This window comes from Eubalaena glacialis, chromosome 19, assembly GCF_028564815.1.
Source record: "Eubalaena glacialis isolate mEubGla1 chromosome 19, mEubGla1.1.hap2.+ XY, whole genome shotgun sequence".
Lineage (NCBI taxonomy): Eukaryota > Metazoa > Chordata > Mammalia > Artiodactyla > Balaenidae > Eubalaena > Eubalaena glacialis.
The window spans coordinates 16,631,640-16,659,630 of NC_083734.1; the positions used below are offsets into that span (position 1 = coordinate 16,631,640).

Sequence of the window (27,991 nt, forward strand, 5' to 3'; positions counted from 1 at the left end):
CGTTATGCAACCTCATTCCATCCTTACACAACCCTGTGAGGTAGGAGTTCATAGCCCTAATTTTATAAGAGTGGAAACTGAGAGGTTAAGTGATTTGACTAAGCTCTCATGACAAGTAAGTAGCAAAGAGAGGCTCACCTTCAAGCCTTATATCTCCAGAAGCACATGCTCCAGCTGCCTCCACAGCTCTGCTTGTGTATGTCTATAGGATGCTGGGCTCGAGGCTGGTGGGACTGTGGCTCATTGTAGAGTCAGGCAGAGCCCGTGAGGTTCTTGCGAGCATGGAAGGAGTCCCACAACTATGTACAGATCAATACAGAAGGAGTAAGGCTGCAGGTTCAGACAAAGGCCGACATATAAACTGAAGCCATCAAAATTTTGTAAGAGGGGCCATATTCTATGCAATAGCTGGGCACTTTTTATTTTTTGGCTGCACTGTGTGACTTGCAGTATCTTAGTTTCCTGACCAGGGATTGAACCTGGGCCCCAGTAGTGAAAGCACCAAGTCCTAACCCCTGGACTGCCAGGGAATTCCCAATAGCTGGGCTCTTAAAGATATTTTTTTATTGTGGTAAAATATGCATAACATAACATTTACCATTTTTACCATTTTAACCATTAAGTGTACACTTCAGTGGCATTAAGTACATTCACAATGTTGTACAACCATCACTGCTATCCATTTCCATTACTTTTTCATCATCCCCAACAGAAACTCTGTACCCATTAAAGAATAACTCCCCATTTCCTCCTCCCCCTAGATGCTGGTAATCTCTATTCTACTTTCTGCCTCTATGAGTTTGCATATTCTAGGTACCTCATGTAACTGGAATCATACAGCATTTGTCCTTCTGTAACCGGCTTCTTTCACTTAGCGTAATGTCCTCAAGGTTCAATCATATTGTAGCATGTGTCAGAGTTTCCTTCCTTTTTATGGCTGAATAATATTCCTTTGTATAAATGCTACATTTTGTTTTTTCATTCATCTGTTGCTGGATGGGCTCTTTTCATATTCTTATACTTCTAATAAAGATAATCATATAATTCTGATGTTTTTAAGTGTCATTTTAGAGACAACAAGATACTATATGCCTCCTGAAGAAAGAAGACCATGCCACCTATGAAGTGTCCTTCCCCCCAAAATAAAACTCAAATTTGCTCAAGCCTCTAGATCTATTTACCAATTTATAGGAAATACAGAGGCCAGAGTATCATATTAAACTACCCCATGGGGATGCAATCAACAAAGTCCAGATTGTGGAAAATCTGTAGGATAAATGACCTAGTTTCTCCCACAAATGAGTTGTGAGGGAAAAAAGGAAGCGATAGAAGAGAAACCTGTAGGTTAAAAGATACTTAAAAGTCACATCCTGCAACTATTCTTGCTATTCTGATTTTATAATAATCAGAGCAGGCTAAGAATTTGCTACACTAAGACCAGGCATGTGTCCCCAGACCTAGTTCTTTCCCTAGGTCTGGTTTTATAAATGCTGGTGATAAATCAAGCCTGATTTATATAATGCATCTTATGTGGGAAATGTCTGTGACTCTAGGTATCTGATCAACCTCGAGAAATTATAGCACAACTATTGTAATAACTTTTGAAGATAACCCTTGCTAATTTGATGATTACCAGTTGCCATTAAATGAATTGTAAAAAAAAAAAAAAAAGTCAACTAACTGCAACATGTGAATCTTGATTCAAACAAACAAGCAATTAAAAAAAAAAAACTTTATGGAGATAATTGGAAATTTGAACATTGATGGTTTGATGATATTAGGGAATTATTATTAAAAAACTTCAGGTGTGACAATGGTATGTGGTGTTGTTTAAAAAATAATCCTTATCTTTTAGACATACACACCAAAATGTTTTCAGATGAAGTGATATGATATCTGGGATTTGTTTTAAAGTTACAGTTATAGGAGGGAGTATAGTTGAAACAAGTTTTCCCGGAGCTGATTGAAGCTGTGTGATGGGTACTCAGGGGTTTGTTATATTATTTCGTTTATTTTGTCTGTGTTTGAACTTTCCCAAGTTAAACTTTTTTATGTCATTTCAGAGACATGCTCCTTTTTTTTGGGCTGATATTCGGCAGGTACTCTCTTCGAAGAATTTAGCTTCAAGTTTCATAGAGAGGGAAACTTGCACCCACACTGCAAGTGTCTATGCAAAGAAATAAAGGATCTTCGGCTAATGCATTTTGAGGAACAATATTCGACATGTGCTCTTGTCACCTGAACATCACTTGCTATCACACAGATATGCAATTCCGTGGGCTTTAAAGAAAACTGGCTTGCTTATTTGCGATCCTTTCTGGAGTGTCATATTGTGGTAGCTTACTGTGTGACGAGTATCATCAAGCTTTACCTGTGCCATTACTTCTAAGCCTCACAATAACTCTATGACTTACACATTATTATCAGCCTCCATTTTACAGATGAGGAGAGTCAGAGAGATTAATAAGGGCTAACATTTATTAACCACTTACTACCTGTCAAGTACTAGGCTAATTGCTTTAAATGAATTTGCTTGTTTTATCCTCTCACACTCTTATGAGGTAGGCACTATTATTATCCCCATTTTATAGATGAGGCAATTGAGGCTTAGAGAGGCTAAGGAACTTGCCAGCAGCTGCTAGACCACGTGTCCTCTCAAGCCGTGTGGCCCCAAAGCCCATGCTCTTTCCACTCTGCCCAGGACACAGCCCAGCAGAGTGACTCAGAGCAAGCATTCCGGGCTCTATTTGTTAGCCGTGTGGCCTTGGGCAAATTATTTCATCTTCCTCAGCCTGGTTTCTAATCTGCAAAATGGGGATAAGAACATCACCTCCCTAATAGGGTGAGGATGAGGACTAAATAGGACAATGCCAGCCAAGGGGTTAGCTTAACGCTGACCCATAGTGAAGGCTCAATTGCTGTAAGGGATATTTGTTATTACCAGCCTTCTCCCTTAGGGGCTTCTCGACTTGAGTCAGATGGCTTTAGGAGCTTACGAATTTTCTGGAAAAACTGGCCTTTCCGTGGTCATCTGGGCTATTTTATGTGGACGCTGCTGTGACGTTTTTCTTTGAGGGGTGGATGGGGCTTTACTTTTACTTTTACTTAGAGCCAGGGCAGGGATTATTCTGACCTTTGAGAAGTAAAAGATTAAAAAACAAGTGACCATGAGCCAGAGTCACTGTGGACGTTGCTCTGGTGTTTCTTTCTTGCCGGGTTTCTGAAATTGGTTCCTGGTTCAGGCTAGAGGAGCTCTTAGGAACACCGTGTGCTACCCCGAGTGCCCTGATGTGGACGCACATAAATAACACAGATGTTAATATGTCTATTCATTCATTTCCATGGTACAGGGGAAAGAACATGGGCTTTGAGTCTTGGGGACCTCAGTTTGAATCCTCACTCTGCCCCTTGCAGGCTGTGTTTCCATAGCTGTGAGTTGGGAAAGTTATGAAAACAAAGCTAACAGTTATAGAATGCTTACTGTATGCTGGGAACTGTTCTTTTTACATATTAACTCAGTGAATTGTTAAAAAGTTAATAAACTTTATTTTTTAAAGCAATATTAGGTTCATAGCAAAATTGAGCTAAAAGTACAGTTTCCACATACCCTCTTCACCCTCCCCACCACCAGCCTTCCCCACTATGAACATCCCACACCACGGTGGTGTATTTGTTACACCTGATGAACCTACATTGACACATCATCATCACCCAAAGTCTGCAGTTTACATTGGGGTTCACTCTTGGTGTTGTACATTCTGTGGATTTGGATAAATGTATAACGACATGCATCCATCATTGTAGTATCATATAGAGTAGTTTCACTGCCCTAAAAATCCTCTGTGCTCCGCCTATTCATCCCTCCCTTACCCCAATCCTGACAACAGCTGATCTTTTTATTGTCTCCATAGTTTTACCTTTTCCAGGATGTCACAGAGTTGGAATCATATAGCCTTGTCAGATTGATTTCTTTCACTTAGTAATAAGCATTTGTTTCCTCCATGTCTTTTCATGGCTTGATAGCTGGTTTCTGAATAATAATCCATTGTCTGGATGTACCACAGTTTAACCATTCAGCTACTGAAGGACATCTTGGTTGCTTATAAGTTTTAGCAATTATAAATAAAGCTGTTATATCCGTGTGCAGGTTTTTGTATGGATATAAGTTTTCAACTCCATTGGGTAAAGAACAAGGAGGACAATTTCTGGGTCATATGGGAAGAGTGTCTTTAGTTGTATAAGAAACTGCCAAACTGCATCATCAGAAAATCCACAAACAACAAATGCTGGAGAGGGTGTGGAGAAAAGGGAACCCTTCTTGCACTGTTGGTGGGAATGTAAATTGATACAGCCACTATGGAAAACAGTATGGAGGTTCCTTAAAAAACTAAAAATAGAACTACCATATGACCCAGCAATCCCACTACTGGGCATATACCCAGAGAAAACCATAATTCAAAAAGACACATGCACCCCAATGTTCATTGCAGCACTATTTACAATAGCCAGGACATGGAAGCAACCTAAATGCCCATCGGCAGACGGATGGATAAAGAAGTTGTGGTACATATATACAATGGAATATTACTCAGCCTTAAAAAGGAACGAAATTGGGTCATTTGTAGAGACGTGGATGGACCTAGCGACTGTCATACAGAGTGAAGTAAGTCAGAAAGAGAAAAACAAATATCGTATATTAATGCATGTATGTGGAATCTAGAAAAATGGTACAGATGAACCGGTTTGCAGGGCAGAGAGTGAGACACAGAGGTAGAGAACAAACGTATGGACACCAAGGGGGGAAAGCGGGGGTGGGGGGGGTGGCGGTGGGATGAACTGGGAGATTGGGATTGACATGTACACACTAATATGTATAACACAGATAACTAATAAGAACCTGCTGTATAAAAAATAAATAAAGTTAAAAGAAAAACCCAAAACTGCCAAACTGTCTTCCACAGTGGCTGTGCCATTGTGCGTTCCCACCAGCAACGAATGAGCGTTCCTGTTGCCCCACATTCCCACCAGCATTTGGTGTTGTCAGTGTTCTGGAGTTTGGCCTTTCTATTAGGTGTGTAATAGTACCTCGTTGTTTTAATTTGCAATTCTCTATGACACGTGATGTAGAGTATTTTTTCAAATGCTTATTTGCCATCTGTATATCTTCTTTGGTGAAGTGACTGTTCAGGTCTTTGGCCCATTTTTAAATCAGATTGTTTGTTTTCTTATTGATGCGTTTTAAGAGTTCTTTGTTTATTTTGGATAACAGTTCTTTATTAGACGTGTCTTTTGCAAATATTTTCTCCCAGTCTGTGGCCTGTCGTCTCGTTCTCTTGACATTGTCTTTTATGGAGCAGAAGTTTTTAATTTTAATGAAGTCCAGCTTACCAGTTCTTTCTTTCACAAACGTCCTTGGTGTTGTATGCAAAAAATCATTGCTGTAGCCAAGGTCATCTAGGTTTCCTCCTATGGTATCGTCTAGCAGTTTTGTGTATTTGTCTTTTACATTTAGGTCTATGAGTCATTTTAATTTTTGTGAAGGGTGTAAGGTCTGTGTTTAGACTCTCTCTTTTTTTTTTAATTTTTGGACCACTTTTTTTTTTTTTTAATTTATTTATTTATTTTTGGCTGTGTTGGCTCTTCGTTTCTGTGCGAGGGCTTTCTCTGGTTGTGGCAAGCGGGGGCCACTCTTCATCGTGGTGCGCGGGCCTCTCACTATCGCGGCCTCTCTTGTTGCGGAGCACAGGCTCCAGACGCGCAGGCTCAGTAGTTGTGGCTCACGGGCCTAGCTGCTCCACGGCATGTGGGATCTTCCCAGACCAGGGCTCGAACCCGTGTCCCCTGCATTGGCAGGCAGATTCTCAACCACTGCGCCACCAGGGAAGCCCAGACTCTCTCTTTTTGCCTGTGGATGTCCAGCTGTTCCAGCAACATTTGTTGAAACACTAAACTCATTTGATTTTCAAAATAAACTTTGAGGCAGGCATTATTAGCCCACTTTTTCAGATAAAGAAACTGAGGCACAGAGAGGTTTTTAAGTCACCCAGAGTAACACAGCTAGACTTGACCGAGCTGGAATTTGAACCCAGGCAACCTGGCTCCCGAGTCCATGCACTCAATCCCTATCTATAAAAATTATGTCTCCCTTGGGGACTTCAGTGGTGGTCCAACGGTTAAGACTTCGCCTTCCAATGCAGGGGTGTGGGTTTGATCCATGGTCAGGGGGCTAAGATCTCACATGCCTCGTGGCCAAAAAACCAAAAAATATAAAACAGAAGCAATATTGTAACAAATTCAATATAGGCTTTAAAAATGGCCCACATCAAAAAAATCTTTAAAAAAAATGTCTCCCTCATACGTTTGTTGTGAGGAATAGAGATAGTGTCTAGCACATAGTAGCTGCTCAGAAAGCAATAGTGATCGTCATTGTCCTACTTAGCTTCCAAGGTTCCGCTCAAATGTCATGTCCTCAGAGCAGCTTTCTTTCATTCCTCCAGCCAAATAAGCCATCCATTATAGCGTCATCTCATCATCCAAGGGATGACAGTGTGGTGAATCCCACTGCAGTCAAAGTTCACTACCAGCCCCCGCCCTCACCATGTGAGTTCCCTGGAGAGAGGCTCCAGGTCTGATAGCTCTATGTCCCTCAGAGTGTGCTGCACTTAGCACTTAGCAGGATCTCAGTAAAAGTGTGTTGCATTGAGTTTGGGTTACATGCTATTCCTTTATCCAAAATGCACATTCTGGGTTTGGTCTATTCCTCAGGATCTCTCAGTTCTTACTCAGCTCTTAGCTCCTGAGCCCCCTTGCTTGAACCTTCCCTGGTCTGTCAGGTTGGGCCACCCCTGCCAGAAGTTCCTGGTTGGGCTGTTTATGGAGGCAGCTGCCCTTGTCTGCTACATCCTTTTTCCTGCACCACCCCACTCAGTTTCTTCCATGTTCTGGGGTACCTCCCTTCAGTATGGACACTGCCCGTAGAAATGCCCACCTCTCTCAGCTCAAGGCATAGCACCTATCTTGGAGGTCTGGTCTCTAAATGTCTCTGGCCTCTTCCAGAAAGTCTAAAATTCCTTCTCAATGGGTAGAGCAGCTCACCCGATATTGATAGGACATGAGGACCCAGGGGCAGACCTCATTCCAAAGAGCTTCTGAAAGCTGTTATTCTTGGCATTGCTGGACTCCTTTGGGGAGTGAGTGCCACTTATGGGTATGACTCCTGGGCCTTGGCTCATCCCTTAGGCAGCTCCACCTGAGGCAGGGCTCTCTCAGGCCAAGCCACCAGGAGGCTGTGTCCACCTTGGGGAGTACATTCTTCCAGTGCCACCTTGGGCATGGCTGGCAGTGCCTGCTTTGGACTAGGCCATCTGGCATCCTCCAGCAGCACCCTATGTCTGTCTCTGCAGAACCACCCTGGGACGATGTGGCCCGCGAGGCTCAGTTGTCCTCTCTGGACAGCACTGTCCTGGGCAGCACCCTCCTGGACACAGCCAGCAGAGTCCACCAGTGCCTGCCGCGGACAGAGCCTGTTCTATACATTCAGCATGACCCCGGGGCCTGCCCTGCGCACGCTCAGCAGCCCCCAGTGCCCAGTGCAGACAGGACCTCCAGGCAGGGCCTCTCGGACCCGGACCAAGGCCTCCAGGGCAGCTCCCGGTGCCGGCCTGGCCCGCTCTGGAGGCGCGCCCAGGCGCTGCCAGGAAGGCCGGCCGTTTATCCCCGGAGCCGCCAGCAGGGAGCTCCCTTTCGGCTCGGCTCGTGCGGCCGCGGGGGGCGGCGCTGCGCTGCGCCGTGCTGCGCTCCTGCCCGGACCGGGCCGGGGCCGCTGGATGCCGCGTCTCCGCTCCTGCTGCCTGCCGGGCGGGCTCCGGCGGCCGGTGAGTGCGGGGCGGCGGGGGTGGCCGCTCGGTAGCGGGCCGGGCCCGGGGTGGGGGTGGGGGGGCGGCGGGGCGGGCTCGGGCCGGGAAGGCGGGCGGGCGGCGGGGCCCGCCGGCTCCTCCTCCTCCCCTGTCCCCTGGAAGCGGCGGCCCGGACTCCCGGCTCCGGTCCCTGGCCATGCCGCGCAGCTCGGCGCCGGGGACGCGGGGCCGACCGGGAGGGGGGCGGGAGGGCGAGCTCCGGCCCCTTTTGCCATCTCGAGGGGCGCGGGGAGGCCGGACAGGGTGGCCAGTTTGGGGGGGGTGCGGTTCGGGGCTCGGGGGAGCCCAGGTGGCCCCGAGCTGCGGAGTGGAGGCTGCAGCCCGGTGGGAAGGGGGCTTCTCGAGGCCAGGCCCAGGCCCCCCAGACAGACTGACGGACCGAGGCTCTGAGGAAGGCAGCGGGGAAGGCGAGCACCTCCACCGAGCCCTTTATCCCTCCCAGCGGCCTTCACCCTTTCACTGCCAGGCCGACACCGGACTCCTCTCAAAGGAGCAGCTGCCAGACAGCTGGCAAAACAATGGAGACCCTGCTTCCCTGGGCCCCCTACCCTTGGGACAGAAGACGGGGGGCGGGTGGGTGAACGGTAGGCTTTGGGGATTAGGGCGTGCCAGCTGTCCCCTGCGAATGGCTGCTCACCTCACCTCTCCCTGCCAAGGGGTGGGGTGCGTGTGGGAAGGTTGGACTGCCTGCCCCAGGCCTCTGGGAGAGACTGCCCTCATGCCCCGCCCTGCGAACCTGTCATGCCAGTTGCTTCGCCAATGGGAAGGGGAGATGGTAAGGTTCGCTGCCCCCCACCCCCTTGTTGGGGGTGCCGCTGGTACCAAGCCTGGTGAGGAGTGGGTCCTGTTCCTGGCTGAGATAAGGCCTGCAGGGACACACCGCACACTGGAGCTTTGTTTGGGGGTAGGGGTGCAGTGGGGGATGGGGGTGTCACCCTGTTGCAAGGCACGTGTGTCCTGCTGATTAGTTGGAAAGGCTGCCGGCCAGAATGAGCTGACGGGGAGGGTGAGGATGGGGGAGGCTGCCAGTTCGTTTTTTAAGCGGTATTCCTTTTGCCTGGTCCCTTGGCCAATGGGGCATGTGTTTGGCAGTGTCCTTATGGTTTGTGTTTGTGTAGGGAGGCCTGCGATGGTGCTTCCTGGGAAGAGCTTTCCTGCCTAGGGCCTTCCTGCCCTCAGATGGTCCCCCCAAATTATGGAATTGGATTCCCTCGCCTCTTCACCTTGCCAATGATTTATGTAGGTTCGTTTTGTCTTTTGGAGTGCCTAGCATGTCTGTGGCTGAGGAGGCCTAGTAAATCCCCCTATGAAGAGCAAACGGTGCCGAGTGTGTATGCACTGCGGCCATGCTGGAAGGGACGGAAGGTTGTCCAGGTGATTAAGAGCAAGAACACCTTAGCAAGACATTGAACCTAGAGGTTCAAGCTGCCTTTCCATGTGCTTACCAGGTCTGGAGCCCTTTTCTTGGGCAGTTTGGTATCCTGTTGTCATGGCAATGGAGTTGGCCTTGCCTCATGTTCCCCACCCTATTAACTCAGGGGCTACTTTCTGGTTGGAGATATTGAAAGTTGCTCTCTTGAGGTCTCTGGTTTCCGGACAGACCTCACTGGCTCTTTGTCAGTGGCCTGCCACCTCCTCAGCTTCCCCTCTGTCCTTTTGTGATGAGGACTTTCCAGGAAACATCCTCCTGGTTGCTGGACATGACTGGTTATATATAGCTTCGGGTGGAGGTGTGCTTGTACATTTGGGGTTGGGAACATTGGAGTTGGGGCCTCAATTCCAGGAAGATGATGGGGGAAGCTATTGTGTTGGGGGGTTAGGGGAATGAGAAGTGTCACAGGTGGGAGTGGAAGGTGGGTGAGGAAGGGGTAGAATGCTGATGGTCACTTCCTGTGGGAGCTTTGAGCTTTGAACAGTCGATGACCTGGCGCCTGGCAGCTCTGAATATCTAGTTTGTTTACTCCTGTCTCCTGGCCTGGCTCAGGTGCCAGGGTGTGTGCCCGAGGGCTTCCTCTCATGATCCAGGCTCTCCTCAGAAACCTTCAGGTGGATTGTGCCCTTCCTGACTCCTGCCTGGTCCCTCAACCTCACTGCCTGGCAGTCTGGACAGCCAGCCTGTTGCCTGGAGCCCGCTTCACTGGCCTAGCTTGAGGCTGCTCATTGAGGGGTGCATGTGTCTTCAGAAGCTGGGCCTGAAAACTCCAGGGTCCCCCAGTGGCAGGTACCTGAAGGTGGACTGGGAGGGGCAGAAGTGGGGCTTGTGTGAAAGGGAGAATCCACCCTCTTGGGTGGAGCAGGGAGTTGTTGGAACTCAGGAAGGCTTGATCCAGACTTGCTGTGTCACAGGTCTCCAGGGCAGCAGGGCTGTTCTTACTCCTTCTCAACCAGAGGTCTGTCCCCAGCCAGACCTCCCTCACCTGGAGTGGATACCACAGACTGGAGTCCGAGCATCCACGTGAGCAGGGTCCTGTTGGTGGCTCTGAGCCCCAGGCCTTGTCCTAGGCCTCTCCTGGGTATGGTGGGTAAAGCTGAGGGGCTCTGGCCTGATATAGTTTAAAGGTTTGAGGGGTTGGGAGGTGGGCCCACCCTGTGCTATGATTAACAGGTTTCCCCAGGACTTGGGTTGGGGGCTTGATGGAGCTTTTAAGTTCTGCTTTGGGTCAGGCCCCGGGGTTCTTTAAGATCTTCTCACTGCACCTCACCCCCCATCACCATTTTCTGAGGCAGCCTGAATTAGAGGGTGGGGTGGTGCAGTAGTGGGAACTGGATTGGGAAGGGTGGGGAGCAGACTTGGAAACACCCTCACCCTCCGCCCCTCACTTTCCTGCCCTTTCTCTTGAGGTAGGAATTGTGTGGCTTGTAAATTATCCACATTCCCTTGACATTTCAAATAGTTTACAGTCAGGCAGCAGTTTAAATTGTGGACTGATGATTTTACAGGGCCCAGGGCCCTTTCTCGCAGCCAGGTACTTTATAGTCACTTACAAGGAATTATTTTTGTTATTCTCTAGTATTCAGAGATGTTGGATAATGGGCTGTAGGTCACACAGCAAATCAGAGGGAGAGCGGGATTAGAACCTCAAGTTTGTGGTTGAGCAGAATACCTCTTCAGCGAAGGCCAAGTCTGAAGTCTCAGGACCATGGAGATTTTAGAGTTGAAATAGCTGAGGTCTAGAGAGAGGACGGGACTTGCTCAAGGTCACACAGGAGGTGGGGTGTTGGGGTGTTAGCTGAGCTTAGCGCCCAGCGGGCTGTGGCAGGCCCCGCGGGGGGCCAAGGAGGTGCATCTGGAAAAGCCACCGGGGACCTGGCCGGGCTGCTGGCACGTCTCCCGCTCTCGTTTCTCCCGGGGCCTGCGGGATTGTTGCGTTCCAGGGGAGACGGTATCGCAGCGGAGGCGCCGCGGGGCTGCGTCTGCGCCGGCCCGGCTGCCTGGAGGTGCCCAGGGCCGAGGGTTCCCGGCGCTGCGGCGGGCAGGGCAGGGAGCCGGCGGCCGGGCGGCCGGGCCGGCTGATGTCATGTGAGAAGCGTGCAGACGGAGTGAGTGAGCACACCTGGAGCCAGAGAAGCTCCATGTGACCTGGCAGTGAGTCATGGGCCGCGGCGGGGCTCAGCAGGACCGCCGGCAAGAAGCTCCACGGCGGCGGCGACAGGCGTCACCCTGCGCTGCCCGGGCCGGGCGAGCCCCCCTGGGCCACTCGTGCAATTCCTCGGTCCGGGCGGGCGGGCGGGCGGGCGAGCGCCCCATCAAGGCCTCGGGGCGGTAGGAAACGGCCGCTCAGGGAGGTCAGAGGCCAAGGGAGAGAGGCCGGCTCTCTTGGGAAAGTATTTCCTTTGTATTTATTTATGAGTGTGGTCGAGGGTGGGAGGACTGGCCGTTTTAAGTATACACCCACAGCAGCCAAGTCTGGGCGCCCTTGTCTTGGGATTCTAACGTTATAGTTTCCATTTCCTGGGGTTTCTACTTTGCCAGCTGCAGGGTGACCCATTTAAATCTGTCCCCACTTAAAGCCACAAGACACTAGTGAGATCTATTTTAACCAAGTCCCCCAAGTCACTGAAACATTTTCAAAGCATGAGATGGCCAGCTTTGAACTTGCCAGTTGCAAACCCGTTTACAGCTTTAATGCCAAATGGATTGCTTATTACTTTGTCACACCTTCCTTTTTTCTTCTTTGATCTTTAAAATCACAAAAGTAACATGCTAAAAAAAGGTTTTATCTGTAGCAGGTCTACGAGGTAGAAAGTTGAAGTGTTACCCCTCTTTGCCACTATTCCACAGAGAAAAATCACTGATATATTTGTGTAATGGATCTTTCCAGACTATTTTTTAAAAGCTTGTTATGAATATTTTATGTATTATGTATTTATAGTTTAATACTTATATGTTATATAAATAGAATTTTATATAAATTTTCTTTCTGTGGGAAATAAAGGGCGTGAAGAAAAGTAGAAGAAAAATTATACATAATCCCACTATCTAAAGCCCCCAGGCTTAAGTGTACACACACACACACCCCTACCAGCTAAATATTCTCACTGTCAATAAATTTTAAAATGTAGACAAAACACAAGTCTACTTTGACCCTTCCAAAATCCTTGTCTCTTCCCCAGAGCATACATTTTTCTATGCATATGCAAATATTATACATAATGTGCATGTATATATATGTACACATATACATAGTTTAAAAAATTTTAGTGAAAATTGTATACTATCTGGCAACTTTCTTTTTTCACTTAACAATATAGTATAGAATCTTTCCAGGTCAGTATACACAAATCTACCTCATTCTTTCAAATAACTGCTAAGTTCTATAATTTAGCCACTCCCCTAGTGATGGACATTTATAGAGACAGAATTTTGCTGTTATGAAATAGCAAAGATTAGCCATGATTATTGTGCTGCAAAGATTAGCTATGTTTATTGTGTGAATATATCTGTAGATGTCCTATAAATGGAATGGCCCTGTCAAAGAATATGTACCTTTAAATATTTTCATAGATACCACACACTTGCCCTCCTTTTATCAACTTATATTCCCAGCAACACATTTGGGACACCCTGCTTCTCGTCCTCTAATTGATTGATGTTAGCTTGGTAGTTTTTACTAAACTGCTAAGTGAACGCAGTATACCTCTGTTTTATTTCACACAGCTGTGACTGTTACTCAGGCTGAATACCTGTTCATGTTTGTTGGCCATTTGTATTTCTTTTTATTTTTTTTATTTATTTATTTATTTATTTATTTATGGCTGTGTTGGATCTTCGTTTCTGTGCGAGGGCTTTCTCTAGTTGTGGCAAGCGGGGGCCACTCTTCATCGCGGTGCGCGGGCCTCTCACTATCGCGGCCTCTCTTGTTGCGGAGCACAGGCTCCAGACGCGCAGGCTCAGTAATTGTGGCTCACGGGCCCATTTGCTCCGCGGCATGTGGGATCTTCCCAGACCAGGGCTCGAACCCGTGTCTCCTGCATTGGCAGGCAGATTCTCAACCACTGCGCCACCAGGGAAGCCCGGCCATTTGTATTTCTGCATCTATGAATTGCCTGTCCTTATCTTGGCAGTAGTTATATGGGGCCTCTGCACTCGAGCCAGTGTGATCCAGCTTGGCCGTGTGCTAACTGGATTGCCTTCACTTCTTTGGGCTTTACTTTCCATATATAAAGGTTCTGTCCAGCATTAAGATTGTATGTCTAGACTTATTTTAGTCATATGTGTGCTGATAGTCATTTGTGTACTTTATTATCCTCTCTACCATCCCATTAAGATGGCATGAATGTGCCTTGCTACCACTGGGTACCATTCTTGAGGACTTAGTCTGGTCTAGGCATTATATGAAGGGCATATATACATATTTCATTTAATTCCCATGCCTTATGTGGTAGGTACTATTATTTCCATTAAAAAAATGGGAAAATAGAGGCACAGAGGCCTTAAGTGACTTGCCCAAGATTGCATCGCTGTTAACCCGAATTTGTTTTCAGCTTTGTTACCTGACATCTGAAGCCTAAACTCTTTCATGGGTTTTATTTATCTTTATATCCCCTGCATTTAGTAGGTGCTTGATAAATACATACTTTTCCCAACATTTTATCACAAGGCTCTGCAAACATTTAGAAAAGTTAAAGAGTTTTACAGTGAACACCCCATCTCCTAGACTCTACAGTGAACACTTTACTGTCCTTGTTTATCACATCTTTATCCCTTGATCCAACCCTCAAGGCATCTTATATTTTTGATGCATCTCAGAGTAAATTGCAGACACCAATATACGTTGCCCCCAGTACGTTAGCATACATATCATTAACTAGAGTTCGATATTTGTTTACCGTTCTTTTCTTCTTTTGAGTGAATATTTCATACAATGAAATACACTAATCTTATGTGCACTATTTGATGACAATTGACAAAATGTATACATCTGTCAACCCAAACCCTTATCAAGATATGTAACATGAACATTACCCCGGAAAGTTCCCTCATGCCCTTTCTCAGGTAATCCCCATTCCCACTCCACCCCCACTTCCCAGAGGTAACCACTGTTGATTTTTTTTCACCATGGGTTACTTTTGCCTATACTAGAAATTCATATAAAAAGTACCATACCAGTATGTCAAAGTCTTCTTTTACAGTCACTTAACAGATGTTTTTGAGATTCATCCCTATTGTGTGTATCAGTAGTAGTTTCCTTTTTATTGCTGAGTAGTATTCCATGATATGAATATGTAAATTGTTTCTCCTGTTGATGAATTGATAGTTGCATACTTGAATTGAAAGGTCCTTGCCCTCAAAATGCTTTCTGTCTTAAAGTAATAAAGCAGCTGAGTTGACTGATTCAGTGGTACTTTGCTTTGATTTGGGGGATAGTAGGGTCAAGATGATTTAGGTACATACCCTAATTTACACACAGACCTTCCCTCCACTTAAAATTAGGAAAGGCCTCCTGGAGTAGGGTGAGGGGTGAAAGGCAGAGAAGGAGGTCAGAAAAACTGTAAGGTTACCTTCAGTGGGGGGGTAAGAGATGAAGGGGAGGCAGGTAGAAACTGCAGCCTGGAATGGGAGTGGGGAGGTAGTGATTGCTGCTGGAGACTTTGGACCTAAGGACAGGAGATGCGGGAAAGTCCAAGGTCCACAGGAAGTTGACAGAGCCCAGGTCTCTGGCAAATTGGGCTCTGAGATGCATAGGGGCAGCTGCAGCTATACTGCAAGTCTGACCCTGGAGGGGGAGGTTGCAGGTAGCCCTAGACATGTGGCACAGGAGAGAACCCAGGCCACAGCCAGGCCTGGCAATTGTAGGGACAACAGTGGGGAAGGGGTACCTTGTGAGCTGTGTAGATAACAGTGGCAGGACAGGGCTGATGAGGGAAAGGCTGAAATGGACCTAGTCTCCAAAGGCCCCAGGGTTGGGATGAGAGGGGTGACTTTGGCAGAAAGTTAATAAATAACCTATGTCCACAAGAGACTTAAATATTTGGAATTTTATAGCTAGAAGAGACCTAGATCATTTAGTCCAACCTTGAGCAAAGTGACAGACTCAAGGTCCCCTAGCGATTTGTTGGCAGATCCAGGCCTAGATACCAGATCTTCTAACATTTCCTGCCAGCACTGTCCCTCTGTGCTGCTGCTGTGACTGTCTGTTGTTTCTGCCTGATGCAATGACAGTGAGGGACAAGCTTTTGCCGAGACAGCCCAAAGATTCTAGAATTCTGGGGGCTGTTTTCCGTTGATACTGCTCAGATGTCTAGTCCCCAGCAAAGAGCCAGCACTGGGTAAGGATTGCAGAGTGAGAATTGGAGACCATAAAAGGTGTCTTGGTGGGATAGCATTGTAGGCGGTTTGGTTCTCTGTGGTTGGGCTGAGGCTGAGATATTGGTTTGTTCCCTCCAAGTCCCCAAGGTGGGTTTCTTTCTTCATTTCCCCCACATGTCCCCCTGGAGCCATCTTCTAAACTAGCCTTTTAAGAGAGTGCAGGTAGTGATGGGTGAGAGGTAAGGTGAGCAGTGACCAACCAAAGATCTTGCATCCTAGCATATGGTAGGTCTGTCCGTACCCCCATCAGCGTTCAGGAGGAGAGGGAGAGACCCCCTATATTAAAGTAGAGCCCTGAAGAGAGGATGCCTGTTGCCGGGCACTCCTTCACCCTGAATCAGTCCAGGCTCAGCTAGCCGAGGCTGTCCCTGGCTTTGCAATTCTTGGGCCCTAGATTTCCTGTCTTCCTGCTCCCAGGTACTGTGCTTGGAACATTAAGAACTAAAAAGTTCAGAGGGAACTTTGTTTTACCAGGTAGGAACGGAGGTCAGAGGGGGAGAGGGGTGCCTGCTAGGTCCACAGGGAGCCAGTGACTGGGCCAGATCTCCCACCTCTTTGGATATGCTCTATAACTCAAGAGTTCTCTAGAACTGCACCGCCCAATCCAATAGCCGCAAGCACAGGGCTGTTGAATACTTGAAATGTGTTTTGTCTGAATTGAGATGTGCTCTAAGTGTTAAATGTGCACTGGATTTCGAAGACTTAATACGGAAAAGAGAATGTAAAATATCTCAATATTTTTTACATAGGTTACGTGTTGAGATGACAATATTTTGGATATCTACATTAAATAAAGTATATTGTTAAAGTTAATTTTAACCGTTTCTTTTTACCTTTTTTAATATGGCTGCTAGAAAATTTACAATTCCATATATGACTTGAATTATATTTCTTGTGGACAGCGCTGCTCTAGAAAGGATACTCTGATCTCTCAGGGGCCACATGGGTCAGGGTGCTGGGCAGGGGGAAAGCAGTTAGCCAGTACCCCGGGGCCCTTGGGCGCTTCTGGCCTTGATGCCTTCCTAGGCATTGTACCTGGGTTGGGGGTCCTTCTCAGTAGAATTGGGGGACCTGGAAGGCCCTGCTTAGTTGTGGCAGTGGGGTACACAGAGAGGAAAGGCCTCTCCAGGGCTTGGCAAGAGCTCGCTGCTGCAAGGGGTAAGCTTGTAGGTCTTGTGTCTAGAACTCAGAGCGGGAGGCCTTCATGGAGAAAGAAAAAAGTACATTTAATTTCTAATTAGGTGGTACAGCCTCCTTCTTGTTCCCTGCTGCTTAGAACAAGGAAGGCTCTCTCAACTCCACCCTACCAGGTTTTTCCCCATCCTGTCCCCAGATGGGTGTGCCTAGGGGTGGGAGTAGGTTGGCGCCCTAGGCCATAAGCCCTGGAGCTGGGGTTTTCTCTCAGGCTGCCACGACTTTCTTCCTGAGGCTATATTTAGGTGTTGGTCTGGGGAAAAGGATGTGAGTTTTTCAGGATCCTGTTTATCCAGCAGACCCCACGCCCACCCCCACCTTGCAGCTGTCTGTCCTCTATTCAGTCTGGAACTTCCCCTTACCTCCCTCCCTGCTTCACTTTGGGCACCCAGGCCCTAGAAAGAAAACAACATTTGCCGTTGAATCCTGCGGTCGCCGCCTACTAGCTGTGTGACAACTAACATACACTTAATTTTCTGAGCCCTGTTTTCTCATTTGTAAAGTAGAGATAATGATACCTACCTTGCAAGGATGCTGTGAGGTTCAAATGAGATAGTGTGTGTAAAGTGCCTGGCATTATGCCTGGCGAGTGGCAGTCATTAAATACGTGTTGGTTCTTTGAGATCTTCTGTCAGGCAGTGGCTAAGGCTGCTGCTCTAGGGATAGCAGGTTTAGGAAAGAGCCCAGTAGCATGTGATGCCTATTGCCTTAATGGACATTGGCTATGGGGAGGTGATGGTGCACAGAGTCCATTTCCTTTTTCCTTTGTGTTTGAATCTTTTTTTTTTAATATTTATTTATCTATTTTATTTTTGGCTGTGTTGGATCTTAGTTGTGGCATGCGGGCTTCTCTCTAGTTGTGTCGTGTGGGCTCAGTAGTTGTGGCGCAGGGGCTTAGTTGCCCTGCAGCACATGTGATCTTAGTTCACCGACCGAACCCGTGTCCCCTGCATTGGAAGGTGGATTCTTTTTTTTTTTAATTTTTAAAAAAAGTTTATTTATTTTATTTATTTAATTTTGGCTGTGTTGGGTCTTCGTTGCTGTGTGCGGGCTTTTCTTCTCTAGTTGCAGTGAGCGGGGGCTACTCTTCGTTGTGGTGTGTGGGCTTCTCATTGCGGTGGATTCTCTTTTTTTTTTTTTTAAATATTTTTATTTACTTATTTGGTTGCGCTTGGTCTAAGTTGTGGCAGGCAGGCTCCTTTGTTGCGGCTCGCACGGTGGCTTCTCTTGTTGCGGAGCACGGGCTCTAGGCGCGCGGGCTTCAGTAGTTGTGGCTCACGGGCTCGAGAGCGCAGGCTCAGTCGTTGTGGCGCACGGGCTTAGTTGCTCCGCGGCATGTGAGATCTTCCCAGACCAGGGCTCGAACCCGTGTCCCCTGCATTGGCAGGTGGATTCTTAACCACTGCACCACCAGGGAAGCCCCGGAAGGCGGATTCTTAACCACTGGACCACCAGGGAAGTCCCTTGCATTTGAATCTTAAGTCAGGTCCCAAATTGGCTTGATGGCATCCTCTAACCAGGAGGTTAGATCTCCCAGATGCCACCACCATGCACACCTAAGCCTGGGTCTTTCAGGGATTACAGGAAACGACAGACTTTGGAGTCTGGGCTTTTATAAACTGATCTAAACCTCGTTCCCGTATTTGTAAAATGGGGGTAATGACAGACCTACCCGTAGCAGTGTTGTGAGGATTACCTTAATTGAGACAGTACTGTTTAAAACAGAACACCTGGCACATAACTGGCACTCAGTGAGGGAAAGCTGTGCTCATTAGTTGGCCGTGTCGGGATTGGAGACACAGAAAGAGGCTCTGCTCGAATAACCTTTCTCTCTGTTTCTGTTTGCAGCAGCAAGGTGGGGCACGAAGGCCCTGTGCTGAGCACCCGTAATCCTCTGGGGGTGCCACCCCTAAAAACAGCCCCCCACCATGTTTAACCTAATGAAGAAAGACAAGGACAAGGATGGCACGCGGAAGGAGAAGAAGGAGAAGAAGGAGAAGAAGGAGCGGATGTCAGCAGCCGAGCTGCGGAGCCTGGAAGAGATGAGCCTGAGGCGTGGCTTCTTCAACCTGAACCGCTCCTCCAAGCGTGACTCGAAGACACGCTTGGAAATCTCCAACCCCATCCCCATCAAGGTGGCCAGCGGCTCCGACCTGCACCTGACTGACATCGACTCCGACAGCAACAGGGGCAGTGTCATCCTGGACTCGGGCCACCTGAGCACAGCCAGCTCCAGCGATGACCTCAAGGGCGAGGAAGGCAGCTTACGGGGCTCGGTGCTGCAGCGGGCAGCCAAGTTCGGCTCCCTGGCCAAGCAGAACTCACAGATGATTGTCAAGCGCTTCTCCTTCTCCCAGCGCAGCCGGGATGAGAGCGCCTCAGAAACCTCCACCCCCTCAGAGCACTCTGCCGCCCCGTCTCCACAGGTGGAGGTGAGGACCCTAGAGGGACAGCTGATGCAGCATCCCGGCCCAGGCGTCCCTCGACCAGGACCTCGGTCCCGAGCCCCTGAGCTGGTGACTAAAAGGTTCCCGGCTGACCTGCGCTTGCCCCCCGTGGTGCCCCCGCTACCCCCTGCCCTCCGGGAACTGGAACTGCAGCGACGGCCCACGGGGGACTTTGGCTTCTCCCTGCGACGCACAACCATGCTGGATCGGGGCCCTGAGGGCCAGGTCTATCGGAGGGTGGTTCACTTTGCTGAGCCTGGCGCGGGCACCAAGGACCTGGCCCTGGGGCTGGTGCCGGGTGATCGTCTGGTGGAGATTAATAGGCACAACGTGGAGAGCAAGTCCAGGGATGAGATTGTGGAGATGATCCGGCAGTCTGGGGACAGCGTGCGGCTCAAGGTGCAGCCCATCCCGGAGCTCAGCGAGCTGAGTCGGAGCTGGCTGCGGAGCGGCGAGGGACCCCGCAGGGAGCCAGCCCATGTGAGTGTCTGCCTGGGCAGCCGGGGGTAAGCAGGGATTGGGGATGTTGGCATCTCCTGCGACTATACCTGGGTGGATGATTGGGGTACCCAAGAGCTACCGTCAGAGCCTAGCGAGTGTGTGACTGGTGAAGCCGTGCCACTCCTTGGGCTCCGGGACAACTTACCTGGCCTGTGGGGAGGAGTGACCTCAGAAGGTGTGATACACAGCGATACAAGCTTTATGATACCCTGGTGGGCTTATATGTCCTGAGCCCTCAATTGGGGCATGGGGGCTAACGTGCCACTTCCAGATATGAGAGACACTCTGGGCTACTACTAGTCCAGACTGGTATCTGGACTAAAATATAGGATTTCCATTATTTAGATATTGGAGGTGAAAAAAGATAAATTATTTTAAATCAGGGCTCACATTTGGTAGCTCCTGGGGAGATGACCTCAGGCCTCCTTTTACCCCTGAGTGACTGAGGAGCTGAATACCAGGTAAGGTTGCAGAGATAATCAGTGGCCAGATCATGGAAGACCTTGTAAATAATGGTAGGAGTTCAGATTTTTCCCCAGTGACCATTGTAGGGTGTTCAGCAGGGGAATGACTGGATCTGATTTATAAAGATCACTTGGGCTCCAAGAGTCTTTATTATCTCTTGGAAGAAGAAAAAGCACGGCCCTGGAAAGGCAAAAGGGATCAAGCCTACAGAGATAGTATGACCTGACTATCCCTGAGATCCCAGCTCTTATCCTGCCCACACAAAACAGCGGTGGAAAGGGGTGACATAGGAGCAGAAGAGATTGAGATTAGATGTATGAGCAGGTCTCTAAGGGGATGGAGATCTCTAACCCCAGGGGACTTCTGATAGGGTGGCTACATATCAGTTTGGAATGTTCTGCCTAGAGACAGTCCAGGAGGGACAAGTTGGCCTCTGGCCATCCCTTTCTCCTGGCTGTGGGTTTTAGGATTGTTCGGATCTGGTCCCTGCAGCCTGACCACTGCATAGCCTGGCCAGGACCTTTCAGCACTAAGTGACCGGCCAGATGTGTCAAAGTCAGAAGTGGGAGGAAATGCTAAGGAAGCAAGCAGAGTCCTGGTCCTAGCTTTCTCCTGGGGAGGGGAAGTGGAAGCTCAGATGGCTGTTCAGCCTGGCAGCATCTCGGACCAGGGGGGCCTGGGAGCGGCAGGGTTAGGCTCTGGCAGGAAGCACTGGAGTTGGGTTCCCGACCTTCCTTTACCCTGGGGCTGGTGGAGTCAGGCAGCTTTGCTAGTCAGGAAAGGGTAGTGAGTGGAAGAGGGCCTGTCGTGGAATCCGGGGGAGGACCTGGACTCATTTATTCCGGAAACACACATCAGGCACCTACTATGTGTTAGCCATCAGGCTAGACTGAACTCAGGGAACTGCAACTTAGAGGGAGTATTCTTTATTTCAGAACCAAAAATCATACCATGTTGCCATGTCTGTCTGCTTTCTACCAGGCTAACATTGCTTTTAACAGATGGAACTGTCTTCTTCTTAAAGAATGAATCTCCCCTGGGGGATTGTTGCCAGCTCCCTGTTGAACCACAGCACAGGCCTCTGTGGGGCCCTGGGCCTGGCATCTCAGATGCTGTTTAGCTTTGTCTTTATAGCACAGGGATCAGCCTGGTATCTCATATTTCCCAGCCACTCTCCCTTCCCAGCTAGCTGCTGCTACCTCATCCCTGGGGAAGTGAATGGCTTAGCTTTGGAGGCCCTGGTGGATTCCACATTACTGCAGATATCCCTGAAATGCTGGCTTGTTCTCGTCCCTGTGGGGCAAACCCAGCTGGTGCCCAGAGGACGTCTTCGTCCACCTGAGGGATCGGGCAGGGGACGTAGTAGAAAGCCCCGTCCTCATGAGTCTCCTAGAGCCCTCCGACAGGTTAAGAGAAGCCCTGTATCTTTTCCCACCTGGGTAGGTGGTGGGGACTCGGGCCACAGCAGAGGGGAGTGGAGTGAGCCCAGCATTCCAGCTTCCTGGGACAGACCCCGGAGCTGGTGTGGGAGTGCTGCAGCCTCTTCTGCGGCTCTCATCCTCTATCTCCTCCTCTTCCTCCCACTCCTACTCCTGCTCCTTTTCTTGGCAGCAGTTCTAATCCCAGTTCCATGCCAAGAAAAGAGTCTTCCCGCCTCCTCCAGGCTGCTGGGTGGGGTACCCTGACAACTCCAGCCCCACGGGTACAGCTCCTGGCGGCCACCCTGCCCATCAGGCCATCCATCAACTGTGTCCACACGTTGCCTGTCCCCAGGGAGCTCTGAGGGAGCTGGCTAGCCATCTGTTCTCTTTCGGCACACAGATGGGGGCCAGGCCCCATGGCTTTTTCCATGGCCTCTTCAGAAGGCCCCAGGGAGAGACAGCCCCTTGGGTTTCCTTCTCACATGGTGTGTGTCCAGAATGCTTGGCTCACACCTTCTTCATGTATCCCTGTAGCTGCTAGACAGGGTTCCACTGGGAGCAGGGGTGAGCTACAGTAGTAAGATAGACTTGGAGCCTGATAGGAACCACTCAGCTGGCCTGAGAGAAGCAACTCTTCTGCGTCTTTTCTTCCACTCACCTATCTATTAAACAAACATTTGTTGAGCACTTTCTGTGTGCTAGGTCCTGGGGTCCAGCAGTGAGCAGCACATAACCCCAGCCCCAAGGGGGCTCAAGGAACTCATAGTGTGGTGGGAGGGATGGTCAAGTGGCAGACAAGGACAATGCCATTTGAGAAGCTCAGTGACAGGGGCCAGGACACGGCCCTAGGGAGCACAGAAGAGGGACTTCTAGTACAGCCTTGGGAATGAGTCAGGGAGGACTGACATCTGGGTAGGAGATGAGTGTCAGGGAGGCAAGAGGAGGAAGAGGAAGGCTGTAAGACACATGTCAAGGTCTAGAGGTTGGAGAGAATGACACATCTGGGGAATAAGACTGGGGGATAGTGTGGGGACATTATTGAGAGAAGCAGCAGGAGACGCAAGCAAGCAGGGGCAGGTCACGAAGGCCCTTGTGAGTCACGCTAGGGAATGTGAACTTTAACCCAAGGGCAATGAAGCAATTTAATTAGGGAGTGATGGGAACAGGTTTTTGAAAATCTCTCTGACTGCTTATGGAGAATGCTTTCAGGTGTAGCAAGGATAGCTGTGGGGAGAGTAGTGAGGGAGCTGTTGTAATCTCAGTAAGATGGATGGAGGCCTGAACTTGGGTAGAAGCAGTGGAGGTGGAGAGATGTATCAGACGGGAGCAACTGAGGTAGGCTCTGTTGTCTTTTTTATTTCAGTTTTTTTTTTAATTAAAATATAGTTGATTTACAATGTTGTGTTACTTTCTGGTGTACAGCAAAGTGATTCAGTTTTATATATGTATATAAAATATATATATTTTTTCAGATTCTTTTCCATTATAGTTCATTACAAGATATTGAATATAGTTCCTTGTGCTATATAGTAGGACCTTGTTGTTTATCTATTTTATATATAGTAGTTTGTATCTGCTAATCCCAAACTCCTAATTTATCCTTCTCCCTCCCTTTCTCCTTTGGTAACCATAAGTTTTTTTTCTATGTCTGTGAGTCTATTTCTGTTCTTTTTTACAAATTAATTAATTAATTAATTTATTATTATTATTATTATTATTTTTTGGTTGTGTTGGGTCTTTGTTGCTGCGCACGGGCTTTCTCTAGTTGTGGCGAGCAGGGGCTACTCTTTGTTGCGGTGCACCGGCTTCTCATTGAGGTGGCTTCTCTTGTGGAGCATGGGCTCTAGGTGCGTGGGCTTCAGTAGTTGTGGCACATGGGCTCTGTAGTTGTGGCTCACGGGCTCTACAGCACAGGCTCAGTAGTTGTGGTGCACGGCTTAGTTGCTCCGCAGCATGTGGGATCTTCCCGGACCAGGGCTCGAACCCGTGTCCCCTGCATTGTCAGGCAGATTCTTAACCACTGTGCCACCAGGGAAGTCCCAGTTTCTGTTCTGTAAATAAGTTCATTTGTATCATTTTTTTATATTCCACATATAAGTGATAGCATAGGATATTTGTCTTTCTCTGACTTACTTCACTTAGTATGATAATCTCTGGGTCCATCCATGTTGCTGCAAATGGCATTATTTCATTCTTTTTTATGGCTGAGTAATATTCCATTGTGTATATATACCACATCTTCTTTATCCATTCATCTGTCCAAGTCTTGGCTATTGCAAATAGTGCTGCTGTGAACATTGGGGTGCATTGTAGTCTTGTTGATTGGTTGGTGTGGGAGAAGGAAGAGAAGAGGGGTCAAGCGTGACTGCCAGGTTTAGGAGAAGATGCTACGTCCTTTCCTTGGCTCCTCAGGGAAAACGTTCTAGGGACATCTGTTTTGGGATCAACTTACCCTTAAGTTTTCTAAAGGCAAAGAGTTCCTTGAGTTGGCGAGATTGAGGGAGGTGTTGGTAACGATGAGGATCTTAAAACCCCAGTTGGTTCAGAATTCCTTCCTCCAGGTCCATGAGTCTGAGTGGGAAAGTCAGTAACCATTAAGAAGGGGTAGAAGCCTGGCCGGGACTAGGACCTGGGAGAGAGGAGAGAGGTCCCTTCTGTTTGTATCCTCAGTGGGCCCTTCACGGGGGACAAATGTGTTGTCTGGGAATGTAAGATGTTTCTGCTGAGCTCAGAAAAACCCAGCTGGCTAAACCCTGGCCGATGTGGTTGTCCCCCTGCCACCAAGAGCCAGAGGAGCTGGCCTGCATGGGAGCCGTACCTAGAAAGCACTGCTCCCCTGAGCTTCTGAGGATGTGGTGGGAGGGGAGAGATGGGGGTTTAAAGGAAGGCCTACCACTCCCTCCCAGTCAAGGCTAGTTTACTGAGCTGTCAGGCATTTGCCCGAGATCCATGGTACAGTTTCTTCTGTTGGACCTTGGGGTTTGTACTCAAAGGCTATAGGGGGCTTCCCTGGTGGCGCAGTGGTTAAGAATCCCCTGCCAATGCAGGGGACATGGTTTTGAGCCCTGGTCCGGGAAGATCCCACATGCCACGGAGCAACTAAGCCCTCGCACCACAACTACTGAGCCTGTGCTCTGGAGCCCGTGAGCCACAACTACTGAAGCCCGCACACCTAGAGCCTGTGCTCCGCAACAAGAGAAGCCCCCACTGGACGCAACTAGAGAAAGGCTGAGCCTAGCAACAAAGACCCAACTCAGCCATAAATAAATAAATAGATAGATAAATAAACAAACAAACAAAGGCTATAGGGCTGTCAGGTTCCTTAAGAGGTCATCGTGTCCATCTAAACCACATCCACACTCCAGAATTGGGAAGAGAGCATGTTATAGTGTAAAGAGCGTAGACTTTGGAGTCAGAAAGACCTGTGTTTGAGTTTTACTAAAGTTACCAAACTTTGTGAGCCTCAGTTTACTCACTCCCTTAAACATTGAATGAAGTGTGCTTAAGAACCGGCACTGTACCAGGCACAGGGGGATTAAATAAATAAAATATAATCTTTCCTTGAGGAAGCATAGACCTAAGTGAAGAAATGCAACCAAGCACCATAACTGCTATCACAGAGGTCTGCACAGCTATGCAATGGGGTGAGAAGGGGGAAGTGGCCAGTTGTGCTAGGGAGAAAAGGGGTGGCCATTAGGAGAGGCCTCCGAGGCGAAGTGACCCGTGACCTCTATAAACCGGCTCTATTCTATCCTCCCAGAATTTGAGAGGACTAAATCAGAGAAGGATGCACACCCAACTAACTACAGTTTTCTCTGAGAAAGAGAATAAGATTGGAGCTCAAGGGAGACTTGTTTTTTATTCTGTATACCATGCTTTGTGGGCCTTTATTTAAGATAAACATGTTTGTGTATTAGATGATATCACTTATATAGACTTTAGCCAGTAGTAAATGCTTAGGAAGATTAGTACCCTTCCCTCTGCCCAGTCTCTAATGCCATCCAAGAAAGGTAATTTTGCAGCCTCTTTAATTAATCCGTCCTAGTGCTCTCCCATTCTTGCCCCTGGTGAGGTTTTCTTTCCAACGGGACGCCTAACGCTTTTGTCCAAACTCTTTCTCTGTAGCTCTGTCAAAAACAGCCAGCTGGCGGGAAAGATGGGACGCTGGATGCTCTCTTTCTTTTTCCAGCTTTTTAGAGCCTGGCTTCTCAGGGCTGCAGGCATGGTCATCAGTGGCCTTGCAGGGGACTGGCTGGTCAGGGTTGCCTGCATCTGGGAGAAGGCAGGGGCCCCCTTGCTGCAGTGGAAGGCCCTAGTCCCCTGGGCGGAAACGGTATGAGCCTCACCAGCCTTGTCCCCAGGGTCCCTGGGTGCTGTCAGGAGTGGGCCCTGCAAGATTCCAAGGGGAGACTTGAAATTGTGCTGCTTCCAGGCCTAGCCAGGCCAGCTTCTGGGCAGTGGGCTTCCCACCGGCTTCTGGTGGCGGAGAAGTTGGGTACTGCCTGAGTTCAGGGTTCTAGAATGCTCTGTTCCTAATGTTACTCCAGGAATTTTTTACTTCATTTTGCGCCAAAGCTTCTGGCACCTCTGGCGTCAGAGTCTCACCATGTGAGAGCCCTGGTTTGGGGGCTCAGAGTGGAACCCAAACTATGTCCTTTTGGTAATGAGAGGTGGGTGGGTAGGTGTCAAGGGTGTGAGAACTGGTGGGTGAAAGGTCTTTGGGAGCATTTTGGGGGGTTGTCTGTCCTGGATTAGTGGGGTACATGGGACCAGCAGGATAGTGTGGTAGACTAGGTCACTTCTATTCTGCTAGGTCTCCCTTTTGTCTTCAGAGGACCATTCTGCTTTTTTCCCAGTGAGATGCTAGATGAACTACAGTCCCAGAGTGCCCTGGCCACCCAGCCCGTGGGTGGTGGGCACAGTGCCCAGGCCACACTGGACTGGGTGTGGGTACATGTCATGGTCATCGGTTGTTTTTGCAGGCACAGCTTGGAGTCCTGGTGCAGGGCAGAGCCTTGATTGAGGTAGCCTGCTCCGGCCCCTTCCAGCCCTGGCCAGAACTCCTCTGGCCCATCCTGATACCCCTGGCCACCTTGTCCTCCTCTCCCTTCTAATCTCTCTTATTTACATTGAAGTGGTTCTGGAAAATACCAGATATGCAAACACCCAGACTGGGGGTGGGTGAGGAGTGGGGTGAAGGGGGTGTGTGCGGCGGGTGGGAACACAAGTATTTTAAAAATGCTGCAAATCTCTACAGCATTTCCCAGAAACCACAAGCACGCGTTCTGCCTGCCAGCAGGGCTCCCGCCACCCCGTTACACTAAGCTGCTGGATTCTCCTCACTGGAGCCTGGGGTGGAGAGCAGCATCGTGGGGCGGGGACCGGTGACCAGTTGGGGTGAGGGCTCCCCTGCTGCCTGGGCAGGCTGCCTGGCGCCTCCTTTGTCCGTCCGGGCAGCGGGTACGGATGTGCCCCAGGCATCTGCAGCATTGTGGGCGCCCACCGTGCCAGACAGGCACTGCCAAGGAATGGAGTCTTCATGGCCCCCCACCTCTTGCTGTGCAGTTTTGGGGGGGCCCAGCCAACCCTAGAGTCCCGCGTGGTGCTTGGCAGCAGCTTCCGTTCTGTGAAATACAGGGGACAGTGTCAGCAAGCTTATTTTTTCAGTTGTTGGCTCTAGTTTGGTTGGGAAACTATTTCCTTAGGCCTGGGTCACCACTCTGGCTCCCTTAATCTCCCGCCATATGTTCCTCAGAATCAGGGCATGGCTTTCTGCCCCGGCCTGGCTCAGCCCGGCCACTTTGCACAAACTCTGGGGCAGGGAAGAACGTGGGGTGTTTGCCCAGTGTTCTGTATGGCACCCAGTACAGTGCGTAGCATGTACATGCTCCCTAAGTGGTATTTAATTGATCTGGTAAAGATTCAGCCGAACAGAAATGCCTTGAGGGAAGGGCATGAAAAATAGGAGCAAGAACAAAGATCATGGCTAGCGTTCACTCTGCTTTCATTAGACACTGTTCTAGATGTTTCACACATATTAACTCATTAAATTTTCCCAGCAACCCTTTGAAGTAGGTATTATAATAATCTCTGTTTGGCAGATGAGGAAACTGGTTTACAGAGAGGTTAAGGTTAAGGTTAAGTTGCCTACGGTTTCAAGGTTATTAAGTGACTGGTCAGGATTTGAACTCAAGGTATCAGCTTCCTGCCCTTCACTATGGATAGGAGAGATAGATA

General features: G+C 48.9%; 1 protein-coding gene and 1 non-coding gene across 6 annotated transcripts in view; both read left to right on the forward strand.

Annotated features, from left to right (window-relative positions):
• Positions 1–1,370: 1,370 nt before the first annotated feature.
• Positions 1,371–1,502, forward strand: LOC133081057 (small nucleolar RNA SNORA72). Its single transcript, XR_009698726.1, has one exon. It is a non-coding gene; the product is annotated as a small nucleolar RNA SNORA72 (small nucleolar RNA).
• Positions 1,503–7,770: 6,268 nt separating this feature from the next.
• The window catches only part of MYO18A (myosin XVIIIA), a 95,036-nt gene continuing 74,815 nt past the window's right edge, over positions 7,771–27,991 (forward strand). For 3 of the 5 annotated variants that reach the window (XM_061176609.1, XM_061176612.1, XM_061176613.1), the window contains exons 1-2: positions 7,771–7,874; positions 18,769–19,847. In XM_061176609.1, coding sequence (XP_061032592.1) covers positions 18,849–19,847 — 999 coding nt within the window. In that variant the 5' untranslated portion in view covers positions 7,771–7,874; positions 18,769–18,848. Of the gene's footprint in view, positions 7,875–10,100; positions 10,138–18,768; positions 19,848–27,991 lie in introns of those variants that run through there. The other 2 variants (XM_061176610.1, XM_061176611.1) reach the window with 2 other exon arrangements.